At 43.6% G+C, this 21,020-nt stretch overlaps 1 protein-coding gene across 4 annotated transcripts in view; it reads left to right on the plus strand.

Annotated features, from left to right (window-relative positions):
* The window catches only part of PRAG1 (PEAK1 related, kinase-activating pseudokinase 1), a 46,827-nt gene that overhangs the window by 14,983 nt on the left and 10,824 nt on the right, over nucleotides 1–21,020 (plus strand). For all 4 annotated transcript variants that reach the window (XM_047715759.1, XM_047715767.1, XM_047715775.1 and 1 more), the window contains one exon: nucleotides 13,020–13,177. In XM_047715759.1, the coding sequence (XP_047571715.1) occupies nucleotides 13,020–13,177 (158 nt within the window). The remainder of the gene's footprint in view (nucleotides 1–13,019; nucleotides 13,178–21,020) is intronic.

Consider the following 21,020-nt stretch of genomic DNA (forward strand, 5'->3'; position numbering starts at 1 on the left):
AACTCCCTGCTTCGATGAGCTTTTGTCTGATGGCTTGGATGGCTTGACTCTCTGTGCTTCTCTAACGGGCTGACTCCCAGAAACAACTGTTCTTTGCTGGGGGGGAAAGGGGAACTTCCAGACTGAAGACAGCTGTAAGAAATCCTTCCCTTTTTACTCATCTTACTGTCCAGTACCTATCACTGTCAGATGATCCCCTGACTTCCAGGTAGTTTGGTTTTTGGCCACTTCGTGCTCATGTATGCTTGTGCTATAAAAACTTATCTGAAGTTGGAAACCTAGGCAGATAATGGGCAGTGTTACCACGTATGTTCCCGGGTTGTAGAACGCCCTTCAGAATGGCTTCCGCTCTTTGGGAAGCTCTGGGTGGTAGTCAAAATGAATGAAAAAATACAATGACATTGGATAGACCCAAGGATAGTTGGGATAACTTGACATATTAGTAAGTAATAAGACTTTGAAGATCAGGGAAAAAGGGAGGAAGTCTTTGGAATTTTAGAACTGGTCACAGTGGGGATGTCACTTAAAGCTTATTCATATGTGTAGCTCAAAAGGAAGATTCTGTGATGGCATATTCTTGAACCGTGAGGGCAGTGCGGTTGCACTCTCCACACCAGTTCCCATCAACGGGAGTGACAGCCTGAGCCCCACATGTAAAACAGGGAGACCCTGGGCCCTCCCTGCAGGAAGGTTCACCATGGTCAATGAGTACTGTCCCCACGTTATGCCAGCACAGGGTGTAGACATGTGTGGCAGGTATTTGTTAATTTAGGTCTAATAACTATTCCCTACACTAATTCAAGGATTTTACACCTGAGAGAGGATCTGTGTTCTGTCCAGCTCAGGCCGTCCTGAGCAGACTTCAGCGGACTATGGTCTCTCTTTGATTATAACCTCAAAGTCCAGATAGTTTGAAAATGAAAATTCCATATTATAAATGTAAATATTATATAGATTTATCATATAAATGTAACATAAATATATTATAATATAAATACATGTTTTCATAATGCATAGTAGATATAATTTTTCTGCATCTTCCGGGCTGGTGGTGAGCTAGGTTGTCTGTTTCAGAGATGTTCAACTTGGGGATGGAGCATATCTCCCGAGGAGCAAGTACAAGAAAGCCAGGACAGAATATTCACTGATCTGTTACATTTGCTTCGTGACCTCCCTCCCAGTCTCTCAAAATGCCTTCTCTATGTTCATGTCCTCTCCAAAACTTGAAACAGAAATTGTCTCTACCAGTGAATCCTAAATCCAGCCCCTTGATCCTACTTCTTATCCTATTTCCGATGCTTGCCCATGCCTCTTATAAAAGCAAAGAACCATAATGAAAGAGGCTCTTCTTACAGTTCAGAGTGTGAAGTTTTCTTGGTTTTAACAGTTGATCAGTCACTAAATATTGAGGACTCAGTGTAGGTAGAGCTAATATGAGTTACTGAGTAAAATTCAGTGTAAGAATACATTATGTCCTGCACTCTCCCTTCTTCCCTGTATGCCTCAGAGAAACATTTGGGTCCATAGAGGAACACATATGACAGAGATCATCATAACATTGTTCCCAGTAGAGGGTAGGTGGGGCAAGCCCAGATATTCCTATCTAGGAAAACAGAAAAGTAAAAGGTCTAGGAAAACAGAAAGGTAAAACATCATGAGTATGAAATGAAATACTTAATGGCAGTCAGACATTATGCACTGGATATATATGCAGAAACATGGAAGAAACTTAAACTAGCCTTGAGAGAAGTAACTAAGAAACAGAACAGGATCTGTAACACAAGGTAATTCTATAAATTGAAAACATGTAAAGTAACAACATGTCTTTTTAAAAGATCAGTCCAAGGGTATACATCCAAGGAAACACAGGGAGTACGTGCAAGTGGGAAAACGGGAAAGTGGAGGGTTAGTGTAGAGATGGGGAGGAAGGGAAAAGCTAAAACAAGGCAGATCTGTGTAAAGGTGTATGGCATAATCCAGATCTCACCTCTCTGCCCTGGAAATGAATAAGAACATAAAGAAAGACTGAATCATGGAGAATGAAGACTTACTTGCAAGAAGTAAGGATGGCAACTAAGGTTATCAAGAAAACTGTTGAATGTTTGATATAGCTGCTTTGTTGCATGAGAGGTCAAGTGCAAGGATTGCCAGGGAGCCCCAAGAGCTTGATGAAGGCAGGAAGCATATATTCATTGAGGTCCCCAGCTGCTTGGTTATGCACTTTCCTAGAGAAGCAGTGGGCTGCCTGGTGCAGGAGTGAAGATGGAAAGTGTTTGAACTTACCTGGTGCAATATTGTGATTTGTAAGAAATAAATGTTTGGTCTCCATCCCTGTTTCTGGCACAGAGCCCCTAAAACCCCTGGAGTTTGCTAGGTGATGAATTTCCTAGGAGCCATAAAGGTGTGTTTTATTATGTTAATGAGGTGACTTTTGAACCCGCCTAAGTATGGGGGCTGGTTGCCAGGAAATCAGCCCTGCGATTAGAGGGTTGGAACTTTTAGCCTCATCCCCCAGCCTCTGGGGAGCAGTGAGGGGCTGGAGGTTGAATCCTTCTTCTGTGGCTAGTGCTTTAATCAGCTGTGCCTCTGGAACGAAGCGTCCATAAAACCACCCAAAGGATGGCGTTTGGAGAGCTACGAGGTTGGTGAACCCTCGGAGATGCGGGTGGAGTGGTGCGGACCTGCCGAGGTCATGGGTGGTTCCGAGCCCTTTCCCCACACCTTGCCCTGTGCGTCTCTTCCATCTGGCTGCTCCTGGGTTATATTCTGTTAGTGAAGTGCTTCTGTGAGTTCCGTGAGCTGCTCGAGCAAATGAATCGGACCCAGGGAGGAGGTCATTGGAACCTCTGATCTGTAGCTGGCCGGTCAGAGCACAGGTGATGACGTGGACCCAGGATTGTCATCTGCCACAGAGGGCAGTTTAGTGGGGACTGATTCCTTAACCTGTAGAATCTGATGCTGTCTCTGCATGGTTAGCGTCAGCACTGAGTTCAATGGTAGGACACTCAGCTGGTGAGAATTTGTGGTGTAGGGAAACTCCCCTCCCACCACCGCCATGTTGGAATTAGGCGACCAGAACCCTTACCTGGGTTGTGAGAGGTTTCAGCCAGGGCTGTGGGAGATGGGAGGTGGGAAAGAGCAGCTAACAGAGGGCTGAAGAGGTGACCCGTGAGTGGGAAAGAAACCTCATCCTTTTTGGGCAACAGACTGGGCCAGAGTAGGGAGTGGAAAAGATCATCTAGTGGCTTTGTTACAAATAGCCTCACTCTCCCAAGCCAGGAGGATAAGAACAAAGTCTAACGTAAATACACATGGATTTCTTAAGCCAATAGTTGGGCTCAGAAATTGGGTCAACAGAGTGGACTTGGAGCATTTGCTGAATCAAGAGAAAGAGGGAAAGATCATTCTGAAGGTGTCGTTGCCAAAACCAGTAGTCTAGAAACAGAAAGATTCTGGTCAGCCACAGATTGTATTGGTGGATGGGTTCCAAGAGAGATAGGTCAGGAGTGGAAGAGCAGTAATTCCCAAGTTGATGAGTAAGAATTTGCTGCTGCTTTGGTTTACTCAATCACCAGAGTCCTGGTGAGAGGGTGGAGAGGCGGTGTGAACAGGGAAGGAATCATGCGAGGTTCTTTTTTGCAGAGGAGAGACAGGCTAATACAAGAAAAGAGGCTCTTCTGTTTCTTAATTTGCGTGTAATGGAGCTAAGCAACCTGGTCATCTGTGCAGTACCTTAGCCCTGAGCCTGGGGCCATACTACAATTTAGCGATGTCTCGAATCATAGATTCATACTGAGGTCTGGTTGATGGACAGATTCATTCTTCCTCATTACTTTAGAAAAATGCCTATTTTCAAAGCATCATCCTGATGAATTTTCTTCTTTGATCTCTCGCTCTCTTTTTAAAGATTTTATTTATTAATTAGAGAGAAAGAGAGAGAGAGAGAGTGTGTGTGTGTGTGTGTGTGTGTGTATGTGGGAGAGCACACAAGTGGGGGGAGGGGCATACGGAGACGGGGAGGGAGAAGCGGACTCCCCGCTGAGCACAAAGCCCAAGGCCTGGGGCTCCCTCCCAGGACCCCAAGATCATGACCTGAGCCAAAGTCAGACACACCCAACCGACTGAACCATCCAGGTGCCCCCTTTGAGTCTCTTCAAGGACCATAATAAAAGTAGAGATGTCAGAGTGAAATCTGGGACCCATGTGCTCTTTTCTGCTTCTATCCAGGGAGCAGAATTACTCAGTTTACTGGAGCCTGCTGAAGTCCTCCCTCTGTCTCTGTCTGTCTCCAACCATCCATCTTTCTGTGCACCTGGTACTGTTTTTGGCATGTAGCAAATATTAACTCATTGCCTCTTGCCTAACAGTCCGGTGAGATAAGTACGATTGTTACCCCATTAGGAGAAATGGGCTGGACGGGCAGCTGAAGCATGGAGAGCTGCAGTGCCCAGCCAGTAAACCGAGGAGCCAGGATCCAAGCCAAGCAGCAAAGCCCCTTGGGGTTCACATAACCTCCCCATAAGAAGCCTTCCTAGATGACTCTGAAATCCTTCTGGGAAGTTCCGCAAATGCTTGCACGGCTGTTCCTCCCAAAGGCTCCCGCAGGTGCTCCCACACCGTGCTGGCCCATAGGCGGCCCAGCAGTCAGGGTAGCCCTCTGGATTGCAGCTGCTTGGTCGTCCATTTGTTCCTCGTCTCCTTTTCATCTTCTCTTCCTCTCTGCCCTCGTGTGAACACCTGTAAGAGCATCCTCCTTGACTTGCCAGGCCAGGACTCGGGGCCTCTTTACCTCTATAGGAGATAACAGGTGGTGCACTGGGGGTGGGGTCTCTCTTACCTGCTCCCCGACAGCTCCTGGCCTGTCCTCAGCCTCAGCTCAAAGCTCCCCAGGCCAGGTAACTGCCAAACCTCTGCCTGCCTTCCTCCAGCATCAGGCAGCCCGGACCCTCTCTAGGAAAGTACACAAAAGAACAGCGCTGCCTGGGGCCACGGATTAAGGAATTTTAATTTGGGGGGACCTGAAAGGTGATCTTTTAAAAACATACACATCTCTCAGTGCCAAAGTAGATCTGTATGTCATCAGGGCAAACGCCTTCAAATTTCCATTTGACCAATTCAAGCATTTTTATCCTTCCCTAAAACTAATGATTGACCTAAATGTGTGCATGTGCACATCCCTATCTTTAAAAATAAGTATGGGTTTATTCCTGTTTTTAAGTGGTTTGCATTGAATGCAAACTGCGTTCATCATCAGGTTGAACCAAAGGGTTTTTCAGCTTGTAGAGCTATGGAAGTCACTAGTGCATTAACTGCAAATGCAAATTTATTAATTTGCATTGTGGGGAACATTGAGGTCATTTGACCAAAAATGAAACTGATTTCCTATCTTTATACATGCTAATAAATCAGTGGGGAAGCCTGTCCCCCTGAGTAGACTGGACTTTATTAGCCCTTTCCTGTGACACTGAGATACTTGGAAAATAACTCCCCTAGCATTTTCATCAAAGAGAGCCAAAAATAAAAACAATAAAAACCTTTCAGCGTAGTTATCTGCCTTTTTCAACCCATCTCCTGAAAAAAAAAAATTTTTTTTTGAAAAAAAATTTTTTTAACTAGAAGATTTGTAGAAGTTCAGGATATTTTGAGACTATTGTATTTTGTAAATATGAGAAAGGTCCAGCTATTCGATCCAGCCTTACTGGGGGTGTTTGCTCCATGTTCCTGCCTTTTGCAAGTTTTGCTGGGCAAGTGTAATTCTTTACCAAAAGGAAACATTTATGCTCCCAGATGCCACCGAGTTATTGAAACAGAGGCAGATAAACTTAGTCAAGAAGTATTTAGTAATTACTGTGTGTTCCAGTATATTCTGAGTATGACACAGCTCCTTGAACAATTTATAATTTGGGCGTGGTAACAAGCATATTTCACATGAAACAATTAGAATAATCTAACCAGAATTATAACCTAATGCCCAGTGATGTGAATCAGACTCAGCTCGGTGTGCCTTCCAGAGGAGACGGGCCAGTCAGAAAAGACTGCAGTGGTTTGGGAGGGATTTGTAGGTAAGTGATACTGGCCCTGGGTTTTGCGGGTATAAAAGCTTTGAAAGGGAGAGACAGTTGTTTCTTCAGAGCTAGGATAGGCAGGGGACAGTAATGTAGAGTGCTTTGGGGACGATGAGAGATTAGCCCAGTTGGAGCAAAGGATTAAGGAGGAGAAGTAGTAGTATATAAACAAGATGGTAATAATTTTTTTTCCCAAACAAGAAGTCTAGCTATATATTCCAATATATAAACAGCAGGGGAAAATGTTTTAAATTGAGATTAGTGAAGAATATCTAGGGTATGTATTTCAGTCACCACGGAGCACCCAAGATCCAATATGATGGCCGAGGTTAAGCATACTTAGCAAGAGCTCTGTATAGAGCTCATCAGCGTCAGCCGTCATTATGAGAGCAGTGTTTTAGAGAGATTTGGAGTCAGGATGCTCAACTCCCAAGACTGCAAATGTATTCTGAAGGTATAGACTGAACCCTCTATATACTTTTTTAGGGGAGTTGGATAAGTATTTATCTCCCAGGTCATAGGTCTGTTGAAGCAAGGATGGCATCGTCTCTACTCACTGTTGTAACCGCATTATTTAACACAGTGCTCAGCACAGAGTAGACAGTCAAAATTTATTTCTTGAAAGACCTGGGAATGCTTTTCAGGACAGACAGAACAGGGGACATGCTGCAGGTAATAGAGGCATAGGATAAGTTAAAAAAAAAAAAATGAGGTGCTTTTATTCACCGAGCAAGCTTAGCTTGAATCATTTAATGATCTTGACCTCAGGATGTGGCTACATAGTACAGAGTGAGTGGGGTGAGGCTGACTGTGTTTCAGAGCGTATTTGAATTGCCGCTAACATTGGAGCCCAACAAGACAATTGGAGATTGAGAGCTGCAGGTCAGAGGCAGAGCCGTCCCTGTTTTCCTGTGCTTTTTCAGGAAGTGCATTTTATAGAAAAGTCAGAGAGGAACTGAGGGGAAAGGAGAGCTCTGAGCCGTGAGTTCCCAGCCAGCTGACCACGCATTCCCAGCACTGCCACCGAAGCTGGCCCTCCTCTTCAGGGCTGCTCCATGGGACCCTGTAGCCCCTGGCCCAGCCTGTCCCTGGGCTCTGGGGGGCCTTGCCAATGAGGATGACACGACGCGCCAGAGTTTATGATGGTAAGAGGTTCTCCTTCTTTGATTTAGGCATGACTTATTTGCATCTGAAACTAGCCTGTTTTCACTTCTTCTGGGCAATTTTAAAAAATGGGTGTAGTGTCTTCTAACCCATGTGTGCTTTCAGATCTAGTTCAGAGGCTTTCTCCGAGTTATCACCAAACTTAGCAGTGAATTTGACCAGCCCGAAGGCTTGGTGTGCAGGTGCACCCGGGTCTGGAGTCCCGGGTCTGAAATCACGCTTTAGCGTCCTTTGGGGTTTCATAAGCTTCTGCTCCGGAGGCAAAAACTTCTCAACCGAATGTGTGTGAACTGAACACAGTTCAGGACAGTGAGAAGGAAACTTGGCCTCTGTCATACTTTACAAACCGTGATGTCCAATGAGAGCCTGGTGGCCGTGCGAAGCTTGAGCCGCAGTCCCTGCTGCAAGCTGGGGCTGGGCATCCGCTAAGAATTTTGGACATTCTGGAAGCTCGGTGTGTATTTTTAGATGAGTCTTGTTCCTATGAATGAGGAAGTCCGGCAGATGGCTCTTGTGCCTGGATTGTTTTTTTTTTGTTGTTTTATTTTTCCCCCCAGCTTTCTACTAATACAGTTTGGAGAAAACACTGGCAGGGCTTCTTTCTTGAAGGACAATGGGGGGAAAGGCCATTCCGAAAACACCGGGCGGCAGCTGCAGGGCTCAGTCTCTAAGGACACCAGGCCGCGGGCTCTGTATTTCATCCTCCTCTTCTGTGACTCTAGCTCATCGACGGGAGGCAGGAAAGGAAGTCTGAGTAAGAACAAGTCGTTTATCACCCTGCGCGACCAAAGACATCTGTGCAGGCCGTGCTCTCCCTGCCGCTGATAAGAGTGTTATTCACCACCCAGAGAGGAAAGACCGGAGTCTGTGGTTTCGGCTGGTTGAAGCTACTTCCTTAAATGACATGACATCAGATTGCAACTTCTAGATGGTTGGCACCAGTTTTATGAAGAGCAGATCAAATTATTGTTAATGAGGGGAAAGCGCCTTTAGAAACAACTAGTAGAGTCTTGGCTGTGGCCTTAGGTCCGACAGAAAAACCCAATGGCGCTCAGAGAAGTCACCTTTGGAATAGTGAGCCTTTCCCGGGGATTCTTAAGCAATCTCTTGCTTACACCGATGGAGCACACAAAAACAGCTTGATTGTAGGTGTGTGCTCTGACGGTCAGCTTCCCCTTTCACTGTGAAATCTGAGCTAGTTTGGCTCATTCCCTACCTAAAATGGCAATGCATTAAGAGCACAGATTCCACGGGCTTCCAAGAAAGAAGGTTTTTGATGCAATTCATATAAAAGAGTCATCACTCCCAAGATCTCACTATTATGAGAAAGGATTACCCCTTGCTTCCCCCATTTACACCGGAGCATTCCAGATGCCTACTGGGCTTTCGTGACCTGGCGGGAGCCTGGGCTTCTCAAGCCTTTTTAGTAGAGAAATGGTAGTCTTCCCAGAAGCCATGAAAACATGAAAATTCCCCCTGTGCGTAGGTACTGAGATTTACCAAGTCTACTTTTGAGGCTCCCCATGTCCATACACGTACACACATACTGCCGAAAATTTATCCTGCAACCCAGAAAATAACTTTGTCTGCATTCACTTGGTGAGTTCAAAACCGTGACTTCTCCATTCTAGTGACTAGACGCAGAAGAACTGATTTCTGAAGTCTCAGAAGAGTGCTTAGGTCCGAAAAATAACTTTTTCCATCTATAACGCTCTTCTGTGATATTACTAACCTTCTCTGAATCTGCCCATCCCACCATGGGTCCTTGTGGAAACCCTGTTGGGTCCTCCTTTCTGTCCCTCGCCTTTCCGAGGCTCAGCAGCAGGTCAACGAGAATGGCCACCCCTAGGTTCATGCAGGCCCTACTGACTTTCTGTCCTCCTAGAAATGTTCATTTTCCATTTATCAAATATGTTAAGCATACAGGGAAGTTCAAAGAATCCTCCAAAGATTTTTCAAGTGTTATTAGCCATTTTAGATTTTGAAAACTAAAACGTTACAGGTTCAGGGGAAAAGGACTTCATATCTAGTTTCTGTTTCCATTTCCCACTGTTACCCAGAGTGTCACTAACTTGAAGGTGATGAGTATTATTTCCATTTGACTGCATATATAGGATAAACAAAAAAATTGCAGCGTCATTATGTATTTTTAAAATATATTTAAATGGCATCACACTGTACTTGAAACCTTTTGCAAATTACTTTTTTTTAAAATTGAACTATATAGTTGGCATACAATATCATATTAGTTTCGGGTATACATAGTGATGCAACAATTCCATACGTTATGAAATGCTCACCATGATGCCTACTTACCATCTGTCACCCTATGAAGTTATTATAATACGATTGACTATAATCCCTGTGCTGTACTTTTCATCCTTGTGAATTACTTATTTTATAACTGGAAGTTTGTACCTCTTAATCCCATTCCCCTATTTCAACCGTTCCCCCACTTTCTTCCCCTCTGGCCACCGCTAGTTTGTTCTTTGTTTTTATGAGTCTCTTTTTCTGTTTCTTTGTTCATTTGCTCATTTTGTTTTTTAGATCCCACATGTATGTGGGCTCATAGGGTATTTTTGTCTTTCTCTGACTGATTTCACTTAGCCTGATGCTTTCTAGATGCATCCATGTTGTTAGAAGTGGTGAGCCTTCTTTTTTATGACAGAGTGATATTCCATTGTATATACCTATGACTTCTTCTTTATCTGTTCTTCCATCAGTGGACACATTGGTTGCTTCTGTATCTTGGTCGTTGTAAATCACACTGCAGTAAACATAGGGGTGCATCGATCTTTTCAAATTAGTGGGTTTTCATTTTTTTTTTTTCAGGTAAATACCCAGACGTAAAATTACTGGATCATATGGTATTTCTATTTTTAATTCTTTGAGGAAACTCCACACTGTTTTCCACAGAAGCTGTACCAGTTGGCATTCCCACCAACAATGCACGAGGTTCCCTTTTCTCCACATCCTCGCCAACATTTGTTATTTCTTATGTTTTTCATACTAGCTATTCAGATTGGTGTGAGGTCATTATCTCCTTGCAGTTTTGATTTTCCCCAAGCTGCTTTTAACATTCAACATTTAAGAATCATTTCAGTATTAGTACATTAAGTCAAGTTCATTTATTTTTTACTTATATGTCCTATTCCATTATAAGATTATACCGCAATGTATCCATTATTTTATTGATGGACACTGGACTGTTTATGAGTGTTTTTGCTGTTAGTAACACCATGAAGAACCTGTCCATGTATGAGATTTTCTTTAGATCTGCACTGATTGGTATAATAGTCAGTAGCTTAAAATGCGGCTACTCTAAATTGCATTGTGCTGTATGTATAAAATACACACCAGACTTTGAAAATTTAGAATGAAAAAAAAAGTAAAATATCTCATTAATGATTTTTATACTCATTGCCTATTAAGTTGACCGTATTTTTACATACTTTGTTTAAATAAAAGATATCATTAAAATAATTTCACCTATAATTTGGCTACTAAAAAGTTTAAGATTATATATATATGACTCGCACTGTAATTTTGTTGGACAAGGCTGGTCTACATCAAGGCCAGTAATTACCATCTACAGTATGGTAATCTGTGTTTGTAAATAAAGTTTTCTTGGAAAACATGTCCATTCATTTACATAGAGTTGATGACTGCTTTCCTGTTGCCATAGCAGAGTTGAGTAGTTGTAACAGAGACCATATGATCCATAATCCTAAAATATCACCCATCTGGCCTTTTAAGGAAATGCTTATTGACCCCTATTCTAGAGCAGTGATTTTTTAACCATTTTTTAACAATGACCCACAATAAGAAATTTATTGGCTATCATGACCCAGTAGGCACACACCTGAAACAAAAGTTTCACGAAACAATGTTTCTAAAATCCTTACTGAAATATTTTCATGTTTTCTGGTCCCATAGCAGCCTATTTTGTTAAACTGCTGGTAAATTGCCATGACTCACTAAATGGACTGGGCCACACGTTCACTACTAGTGATTTGAATAACATTTCTCACGGACATCTATCCAAGGGGTGTGTGTGTGTGTGTGTGTGTGTGTGTGTGTGTCTGTCTTCACAGACACACACACACACACACACACACACACACACACACACACTCTTACATTTTTTTTAGTTTTATCTGTTTGTATACATTTCATCCAGTGTTTTTCTAGGTTTATGGACTGGGGAGCTTTGCCAGCTCAGCAGCTCTGGCGCCGGAATTTCTCCCTTGGCAATTTTCTGGGCCTGAGGAGCAAGAGACTCCAAAGGCCACTTTGGAGGGGGCTGGGTCGTTGCATTGCCACAGAGCTGGCTTCTCTCCTAGACCCAGGAGTTGTCATTACTCACAGCTGCATATCTAGGCTTTATCTGCGAAAGCCATGATTGATAGATCAGATGAAAATAAAAATATTTTACAAAACTTTGCATGATTTTATTTTGCCAGAGTGTAAAATAAAGATAATCTACTGCCAGAGCACTTCCTGAGGATCTGATATTTCCCAGAGCCCTACAGAGACATTAAAACGTAAGGCATAGTATTGGTCGTGACCTGGCCATCACTGTCACAGCTTACACTTGACAGCTGTAAGCTATTTCTCAATGTGGGTTCTAAGAATTGAGGGTGAGGAGAAGGACGTGTCCCTGAAGAGTATTTTCATGGGAGCTAACAAACTTTCTCTAAACTTTTCTGGTGATCAGTACAGCATCCCTGGGACCGCAAAGACCAATGGAGGGTCTGGCAATGTTGAACACAAAGAACAGTCGATACGTTCTTGACTGTAAGGTCATGTGCATTAAATAAGGCAGCTCTGATGCCAGATCAATACTGCATTGTATATTTCCTACAGCCAATATTGAGATATAGATCTCCTGTAGTGGGAACAGGACTGTCATCAGGAAACATCAGTTTGGACAAATCTGGGTTACCACCAACAGGGAGAGAGCTAGATTGATTGTGGTCTGCCTCACTTGGTGGCAAAAATGTCAGGTCAGAGTGAATATTCATGTAGTCCTTGGAAAAAGGGAAGGAGAAATCAATAAGCTAACTGCTTTACCTGATAACGGGCCGTGTTTTCTCCAAGGCAGGTTATTTTTCTCTTGAACTTGGTATTCCGGTCCGTGATATGTTGGTAATGGTGTCTTAGAGATCCAACAAAAGATTTCATAGAAAGCCTAAGGGCAGATTCTATGCTTCAGGAAGAAGGGTTATGTTAACGTGTTTCTGAGCATTGTACTAGAAGTCTGGTTAAATTGATAGAAAGTTTTCGTTAATTCCAAGGAATAACCTAGACCCTTTGAAGCTCTGTTAAGAGAGTACCAGACAAGAGGAAATCCCACGTTTTTAGTCCTAATTTGCAATTCATTTGCTCTGTGATCCTCCAGAAACTACCCAATCTCCGTATATCTCTGTAATTGACTCGTATGATAATGTTCGTGTTTTTCTTCATAGAGATGTTGTACAGTCTACAACAGGGGACATAAATGTTTTGGCCAACAGGGTTAGAATATGAAGGTGGTTCCTCCCAAATCATGATTTTGGATTTGTCTAAATTTCATAGAGTCACCCGTCCTAACCATACTTGACAAATCTCCTACCATTCGCGTGCATAAGGTTTCAAAAGTGTGCCCGTTCTCTCTTCCCAGGATCATCTTTTTTTCAAAACTTGCTAGTGCTTCAGCTTTCCAGAGCATAGTAGGTTCATGACCCATTGCCTGGCTTTTGAACTGAACCCAAATTAATCGCTTTTCTTCTTTGTTCTTGCATTTTCCAGGCACCTTTTAAAAATGAACAAGAGCAGCTCTGATTTGGAAAAAGTGAGCCAGGGCTCTGCAGAGAGCCTCAGTCCTCCCTGCAGGGGCGTCCACGTCAGCTTCAACACGGGCTCCACGGACAGCCTGGCCTCAGACTCCAGGACCTGCAGTGATGGAGGTAACAGACTTGACCTCGACGGGGAGGCTTAGATTCTCCCAAGTCTGGAAGGCCAGCCGTGGGCTCACTGCTAGGATTTGGAATGGCTGAGCTAGACCTACTGTCTTGGTCCTGCTTTGCCCCTGAGGTAGACTCCACCGAGGGGCAGTTGTCATTAATTCCCTGTTGGATACATGACGAGGCATCTCATGCCGCCCTGCCTTTTCTACCGACACACAGTGCGTCCACTGGCTCCTGGGGTGATGAGCCATCTATGTATAGGTCTGTCTTCCATTTCTGTCCTCGGGATGTGTTCTCGGGGGATTAGTACCACCAACCACAAGCTTTTACCCTCCACGTTTCTCTCTCTCCCTCTCCGCCATCTTGGTCACTCCTTCATGTGCATGAGGGCACACCCCCGTGCACATGTGCACACACTCACTTGGAAATGGCAGGCGCTTACGTATATGTTTGTTGAATTAAAGCATGGAGGCTTCATGAGACTGCCAGCCACTCCGTGGAGAAAGCTCTAAGGTGTACTATGTGGGTATGTCCTGATTGGGCACATTCCTGAGAAGGAACTCTTGTGTTTCTGTAGTTGTAATGGGTAGTGTTAAAACCTCTCACCGTTTCAACATTCTTTGCATGTGTGTGTGTCTCTGTGTATTTCTTCTGCTTTTCTCTTAAACTTGCTTTAGCATGTTAGTTTTCGACATGTGCTAACATGACGACCTCTCACTCCAGTGGAAATATTTCTTCCTAGTAGGCAATTTTGGAGTCGAGACTTCCATCGTAAAGTCACAGTCACCAACGTATTTCTATTGGAAAGATGAGTACCACAAAGTCTAGAGCACATGCTGTGTCAGTCTGTGGTGTGTTCTTATGGGAACCTTCTGATAGCTCAGACTTTAAAACAGGAAATCGCTTAGTCTTGATTGGGGTGGGATGTGGCAAAAGAGGGCTTTCTTACTCTGCAGATTTTCCCCTTTTCATGGTTCTGTCTTTATCATGTGCCAGTTATTCAATGGGAATGCACTTCAAAATGGGGATTCCTAGATCAACAAAAAGTGTATGCCTTGTTACTAGAATTCGGGTCCTTGGAATGAACAATTTTATTCTGCTTATGAATGCTTATGCTTTCTCCTGCTTATGGCTCCTGCTTATGGCTCTATACCTTAGACCATGCTTCCTTTCCCCACCCTCCCTTTGTCATAGCTATTAAACATCAGTCTAGAGACCATCTAGAACCACACTGGTCATGAAATGTGAAGAAGCCTTCAGTCTGCTTCTCATCATTAATCAAGGTGGCTTGCTTCCGGTCTATTCCTAAACAGTTATCTTTCAATCCCATGAATTCTTACTTGCTTTTACCTCTTAGAAAGAATTTTGAAGTATTTACCCATCACACCTTTTGTGACTGTATCTAGCCCTGAAGCTGAGAGAATGGATCTGAAGGGAGGTAGAGTTAGTTCAAGCTAAAGTTCCTAGAGACCAGAATGTAGTATCTTCTTTAATATTAAATCAAAAGATATCATTAGACTATTTGTTTTGTTAGTAAGAATTCACTAGTGAAAAAAGATGCATTTTCCAGACTTTTTGTATCTGCAGTAAAGATGGACCTGAGTGAGTTGAGGACAAAGTCACTCCAGAGTGTTTCATAATAGTTTGTATAAATTTCTTGGAAGCTTGTCAGGGTTAGTGGTTAAAGTTAGTTTTCTACTATTTGGGTTTTGTGGCAAAAGAAAAAAAAAGTTTTAAATTTTATTTAAAATGGGGGGTGGGCACCTGGGTGGTGTAGTCGGTTAAGTGTCCAACTCTTGGTTTCAGCTCAGGTCCTGACCTCAGGGTCATGAGAGGGAGCCCCGCGTTGGGCTCTGTGCTCAGCGGGGAGTCTGCTTGAGGTTCTCTCTTTCCCCTTCCGTCCGCCCCTCCCCCACTTCTCACATGCATGAGTGCACACTCTCCCTCTTTCTCAAATACATAAATCTTTCTAAAAAATTTTATAAGAAAAACAAACATAATTGAAATATATTACTTTGTTGAATTTTAAAAACCGGTGTGTCTAAATTTTAGGTTTACAAAGTGTCATCTTTATGTCAGTGTTCACTTCACTTCTTCAGGCTTGTACCCCATGTCACTCCCCTCAGAGGACATCTGTTATCCCATCTGTCCATGCGGGCAATTCAGCTGAACAGTGAGTCTACTCCGTGGAAGGAAAAAAATCCATGAAAGCAGTTGTTTGGTTGGTGCTTGGCTTGGAGGGACAGACTGCACATGTCAGGACAGGTCCATGCACGCCGCCGAGAGGTGACCTGTGGGGAGTAGCCGGGAGGCACAGAGGTCGGCTAAATGATCACCACAAATGGTCATCAGAAGACTCTCATGCTGTAAATGGTTCCTTTTAAATAGGTGAACCTAATGCCCCATGGAGATCATTTTCCTCTTCGATTTAGGATAACGTTAAAATTCGGTGCCACAGTTTAACGCACATCCCCAACGCCAGGTTCCCACAGTCCTGCAGATTAGAAAGTGCTCTGTCGAACCGAAGCTGTTGGCACCAGCAACGGGTAAGAGGTCTGGCCACACGGTGAATTTAGTTGTGGATTCACATGAAGGTCAGTGTTTGTGTTTTTATAGCTAGCAGACCAGAAATATAGCCAGGTTAATGAAATATCCTCATGGTAGTCAGCTTCTTTTCCTCAGTAGTTACGCCAAAGGTTTTTGGGTTTGTTTGTTTTTTTTTTTTTAGATTTTATTTATTTATTTAAGAGAGAGAGCACACACAAGCAGGGTGGAGGGGCAGAGGGAAAGGGACAAGCCCACTCCCCGCTGAGCAGGGAGCCCAACGCAGGGCTCGATCCCAGTTCTCTGGGATCATGACTTGAGCTGAAGGTAGCCATTGAACCCACTGAGCTACCAGACACCCTCCCCCCAAGAGGATTTTTAAAATATATGCATTAGTTCAGTCATTGACTTGATAGGTACTTGTAGAATCCAGACCTCGTGCTGGATATCATTTTAGATGTTGAACGTAGAGCAGTGACAAAAAAGGCCCAGTTCCTTCTCTCCGATTCCAATGGGGAGAGATGGACAAGGAGAAAGATAAAGGGCTAAAGTAAAATAGCCAGTGTGTCAGATGACAATGAATGCTATGAAGAATCAAGCCAGGAAGTGGGCGGGAAAGGGTGGGTGGATCTGTCAAGAGGAGAGACAGTCAGTCCACACAGATCAGACATCAGTCGGGAGTGACAGCCTGACCTTCACTGAGCATTTGCTCCTCTACTCGGGCTGTTACCTGAGACTCCGTAAGAAGAAAAGGCGGCCCTGAAAAAGGCCTCTCAAACTCCCTAGCTGAAAATAGTGTGTTCTGACTATCAAACAGGCTCTCAGAGCGCTTGATCCTAAATTGGCCGGTTTGGTCTAATAGATTCCATTTGGTGTTTTGCTCTAACACAGTGAGGCCCGCCTCATCCCCCACCCCTGTGGAGACACACTGAGTCATGGGATCTGTTCTGGGAGATTGATTAGTGAAGGAGGAAGAAGCTATCCCAAAGGAAAAGATAGTCATTTTTAAGAATGTCTGTGGCCTGAGCCCTTACAATATCGCCAAAGTGAAGCTTTACCTTAGCTTAAACTATTCCCTTTAAACTGAATTTTAAAATATATTTTATCACTTCAGTAAAGTCAGTATGTGTCTCTGAGTAACAATTCACTTGATGGGGAAAGATATGACAGGAAAAGTCAGAGTCATCAGATACCCTCTAAATGAACTCCCACCTCTGAAATTTTGAGGATATTTTTCTATATCTTATCAGAAATTCTTACCCATATTTATTTTTTTTAATTTTTAAAAAGATCTTATTTATTCACAGAGAGAGAGCACAAGCAGGGGGAGTGGCAGGCAGAGGCAGAGGGAGAAGCAGGCTGCCTGCCGAGCATAGAGCTGGATATGGGGCTGCATCCCAGGACTCTGGGATCATGAGCTGAGCCGAAGGCAGACACTTAACTGACTGAGCCATGCAGTCTCCCCTTTTATCTGTATTTAAAATGTTATAAACCTCAATGGGACACATCCTTACACTTAATATATATTGAAGTCTTTCAAATCAGAACCTCTGATTTGAATCTCATTCGAATCAGAATCTCATTTTTGTTAATGCTGCGTATTTTGTCATTGTGCAAAGTGGTTAAACCCCTCTCTTAAACAATGCATGTTTAGGTGTTCTTCATTACCAATCTCCGGTAAGATCCTGTGACACACCTTAAGATAATTTGGTGAGCATATCTGTAAGATAAATTCTTAGAAGAAGTGGAATCGATATGTCAATAAGACGCATTTTAAATAGACATTCCCAAATTTTCCTGTAAAATGTCAATTTACACTTCCATCAACAGCATGGGAAAGTGCTTCAAACTAATTGTTAATTTTACTGTTAATTTGGAAGAAGACCCCTAAATGATACTGTGTTCTCACAGGAGATGGGGAGCACAGGAGTCCAGGGCTGCACTGGGGCGGTGGGCATGGAATGTTTGCCAGGAGCCTGTTTCCAAACTGAGACCTCCTCTTTTGCATATAAATTGCATTCACGTCTTGATTATTGTTTCTTGGGATGATTAAGTGTTCTGGAGAGACTCCTCACAAATGCCACATCTCCTTGCCAGTTGTAAAATGTTAATAACATGCTTCCATTTTCAGACCACGTTTACCTTCTTGAGAAAGCAAGCGTTCTTTTTCAAGGGATACTTGACTGCTTTTTTTTTTTAACATTTAGAGTTGAGCCTTTCTGATTATGTGACCAAAGAGTTTGCACAATTTTTCCAAGCTACATGTGAGGCTAGACCATTCCCTCTGCCACCCACTTCATGTATCAAGGGCTGGGAAGAGAGGGTTTAGTAGAAACCATCAAGAGTGCCATTTCTGTGTGCCATGGGCAAGGGGCCCGCATAGATGGCTTTCTCTGAATGACGCCACAGGCCGTAGGAGAGGTTTGATCCATCTGCTTTTTGCCCTGTGCCTTGCATTTAGTAGGTGCTCAGGAAACATTGAATGAACGGGTAAATCTCTACAGCCATTTCCAGCTGAACAGTCCATATCCTCATTTAAAAAAAAAAAAAATGATCCATGGAACACTCCCAAGTTTTTCAAATAAAAGAGAATTCCATTTGCTTTACCTTACCTGCAGTTGGAGAATAGCCAGACCCAAAAGCTAAGAATTTGGAGCTTGGGTGCTCCTGGCCCTGACTCTGCCCTCGGCCGCCACATTTGTCCTGTGCAGCTGCTGTCAGAAGGCAGAGCAATGCACTGAGGGAGACAGACGGGCTCATTCACACAGCTCAAAACTGGACTGACCACTTCCTCCTTAAGCCTGCCTCTCATTTTGGCTGAAGAGAACAATGAAGGTACCTATTAAAACCCAGCAAGAAGAGAGGACTCTATAATAAAAGAAAACATCCCAGTACTATGTTTGAACTTCTGGCCTACCTTTCTGCCTTGGCTTTAAGCTGTTTATCCCAACCACTAAAATCCTGATTTCTTCTCTGTTTTTCTAAATACAATGGCACCAAACTCGTATTCCTTCCCCTTGGTCTTTTTAGGATCCCACCCGGTGTCCCATATGTGATATGTAGCTTTTCCACCAGAAACACTTTTTTCTTCCCTGAAATGCGCACCCTATAGAGGTACAGACGTGTTCTACTCTATAGTTGGCTACTGGCTTTATACGCAGAGTTAGAAATGGGAAGAAGAACTTTTGGAGCTCTCTGGCCCAATTAGTATGAAAAGTCATTTCAAAACCTACCGGTGATGTAACTATGATGAAGGCAAACTTCCCAGAGAAGTATTTTCCATTTTCACCTTTTTTTACACTCTTCACTGTAAGCCAGAATTTGGAAACAGGGTGATCTAGCACCAGCATAAAACCAGGATATATTTGAATTCTTTTCATTGCTGTTGAAGCTGAGTCCTGAGAATATGGGCTTTGGCCAAAGTTTTTTCAGGAGTTTAGGGTTGGGTTTTTTTTTTTTAGTCACATTTTCCTGAACCAGTGTTTTGCCTGTGATTTCTGTAGCTATTTTAGGTGTCAAGGCATATCTATCCCCTTTTTTCTGGCTCTCCTGAATGCAGAGTGTGGCAACTGTTGCAAATACAGTGGATGGACCCTGGGAAAACATAGGGGTTATAACACCAACCCCCGCACAGTCAAAAATCCACATATAACTTCTGCCTCCCCAGAAATGTTAACTAGTAATAAGCCTACTGTTGACCAGAAGCCTGATAACATGAAGAGTCAACTCATATGTATGTTGTATGTTGTAGGTATTATATACTGCATTCTTGCAGTTCAGGAAGCTGGAGAAAGGAAAATAATAAGGAAAAGAAAATACATGTACAGTACAGTACTGTATTTATTAAAAAAAAGAAAACACATAAGTGGACCCATTCATTCTGACCCCATGTTGCTCATGGGTCCACTGCAGTAAGAATGTAGCTGCTATGTTGCCTACAGCCACGTTCATGAGGAGGGTGAGAGACTGAAGAAACTGGTGGAATCAGAGTGGGTCTTTAGGGGTGCCCTCTGGCCCCGTAGCAAATAGGTACTGCTTTTTTCATGGTGGAGGAATTGCAGTTTCGTCGAGAAGGGCTGCACGTTGACATCTCTTTCAGAGTAGCCCCAGGATACCACCAGCTGAGCTGTTATGTGGACCTGGGTGCCCGGGGCTCTCAGAGTGAAGGATGGGCTTCTCACTAGTTGTGGTTCCAAATCTAGAGGAAAACTTCAAGAAACCGGAAGGAAGGGAAGGGAAGGAAGAAGAAAGGAAGGAAGAAGGGAAGGAAGGAAGGAGGGAAGAAAGAAAGAGGGAGGGGGGAGGAAAAGAAAAGAAAGAAGAAAGAAAAGAAAGAAGAAAGAGAAAGAAAGAAAAGAAAAGAAAAACGAAAAGACCTTAAGAAGGATGCCTCTTGTTGGAAGGTGGTTGTGCCTGTTACAGAATTAGGCAATTTTTTTTAACCTCAAAATCACCATATGTATACAAAATCCCCAATTATACGGGTGAGGTGCACATTTCGGGTAAGCCTCACTTCCCTGAATGAGGTTTGGGTGACGGCAGCCCTGCCCTGCTGGGGACGTGTGTGGTTGGGGGTCACTCAGAGGCAGTGCCATCCGCTAGTACACGCTTTGTTGGGTGACAGACACATAGCATCTAAGAACCAAAGAAAAATGAACTGTTCTCCACCTAATACCCAGTCCTCCTTCCAGATTTACCCATAGATCTGATCAAAGCCACACAGGAGAGCAAGGGAACACCCAGGGGGTAAGGGAGAAAATCACTTCCTTCCCACGGCCTGAACACACAAGTTATTTTTGGTGTGGGAGCAGAACCTCTCGATTCTCTTAGGTAATCTAGGGAATAAGAAGTGTTACAGATTTTATTTTATTTTATTGTTTTATGATTCCTGCTATCCCTGCAGATTGAAAAGTTGACCCCAGGGGCAGCTGAGGGAGCTAGAGATAGAGAAACCGTGGAAGGGAGAGAGCCCTCTGTCTAGCGGTATTTTATTTCCAGGGCAGCTTTGAGACAAAACGCTTGTTGGGAGGGGTTGAAAATGGAGCAAGTGGCCAAAATTATAGACTATTCCCTGCTGGAAGGGACCTCCACCGTGATGCCATTTGGTCAGTTTTTAAATGAGGGAACTCAGTCGGGTCAGGGCAACGGCGAGTCCGGGGCTGGTCCTGCTGTCCGCCCTCAGACCGCAGTCGAGGCAGAAAAGGTGGTGATGGGGGTGTCACGGAGAGCTGTACAGGGAGGCAAGGATGGGGAAATAGCATAGGGCTTAAAGAGGCAGCGAGCCCAGAAGTTCGTTTAT

Source organism: Lutra lutra, chromosome 2, assembly GCF_902655055.1.
Source record: "Lutra lutra chromosome 2, mLutLut1.2, whole genome shotgun sequence".
Classification (NCBI taxonomy): Eukaryota; Metazoa; Chordata; class Mammalia; order Carnivora; family Mustelidae; genus Lutra; species Lutra lutra.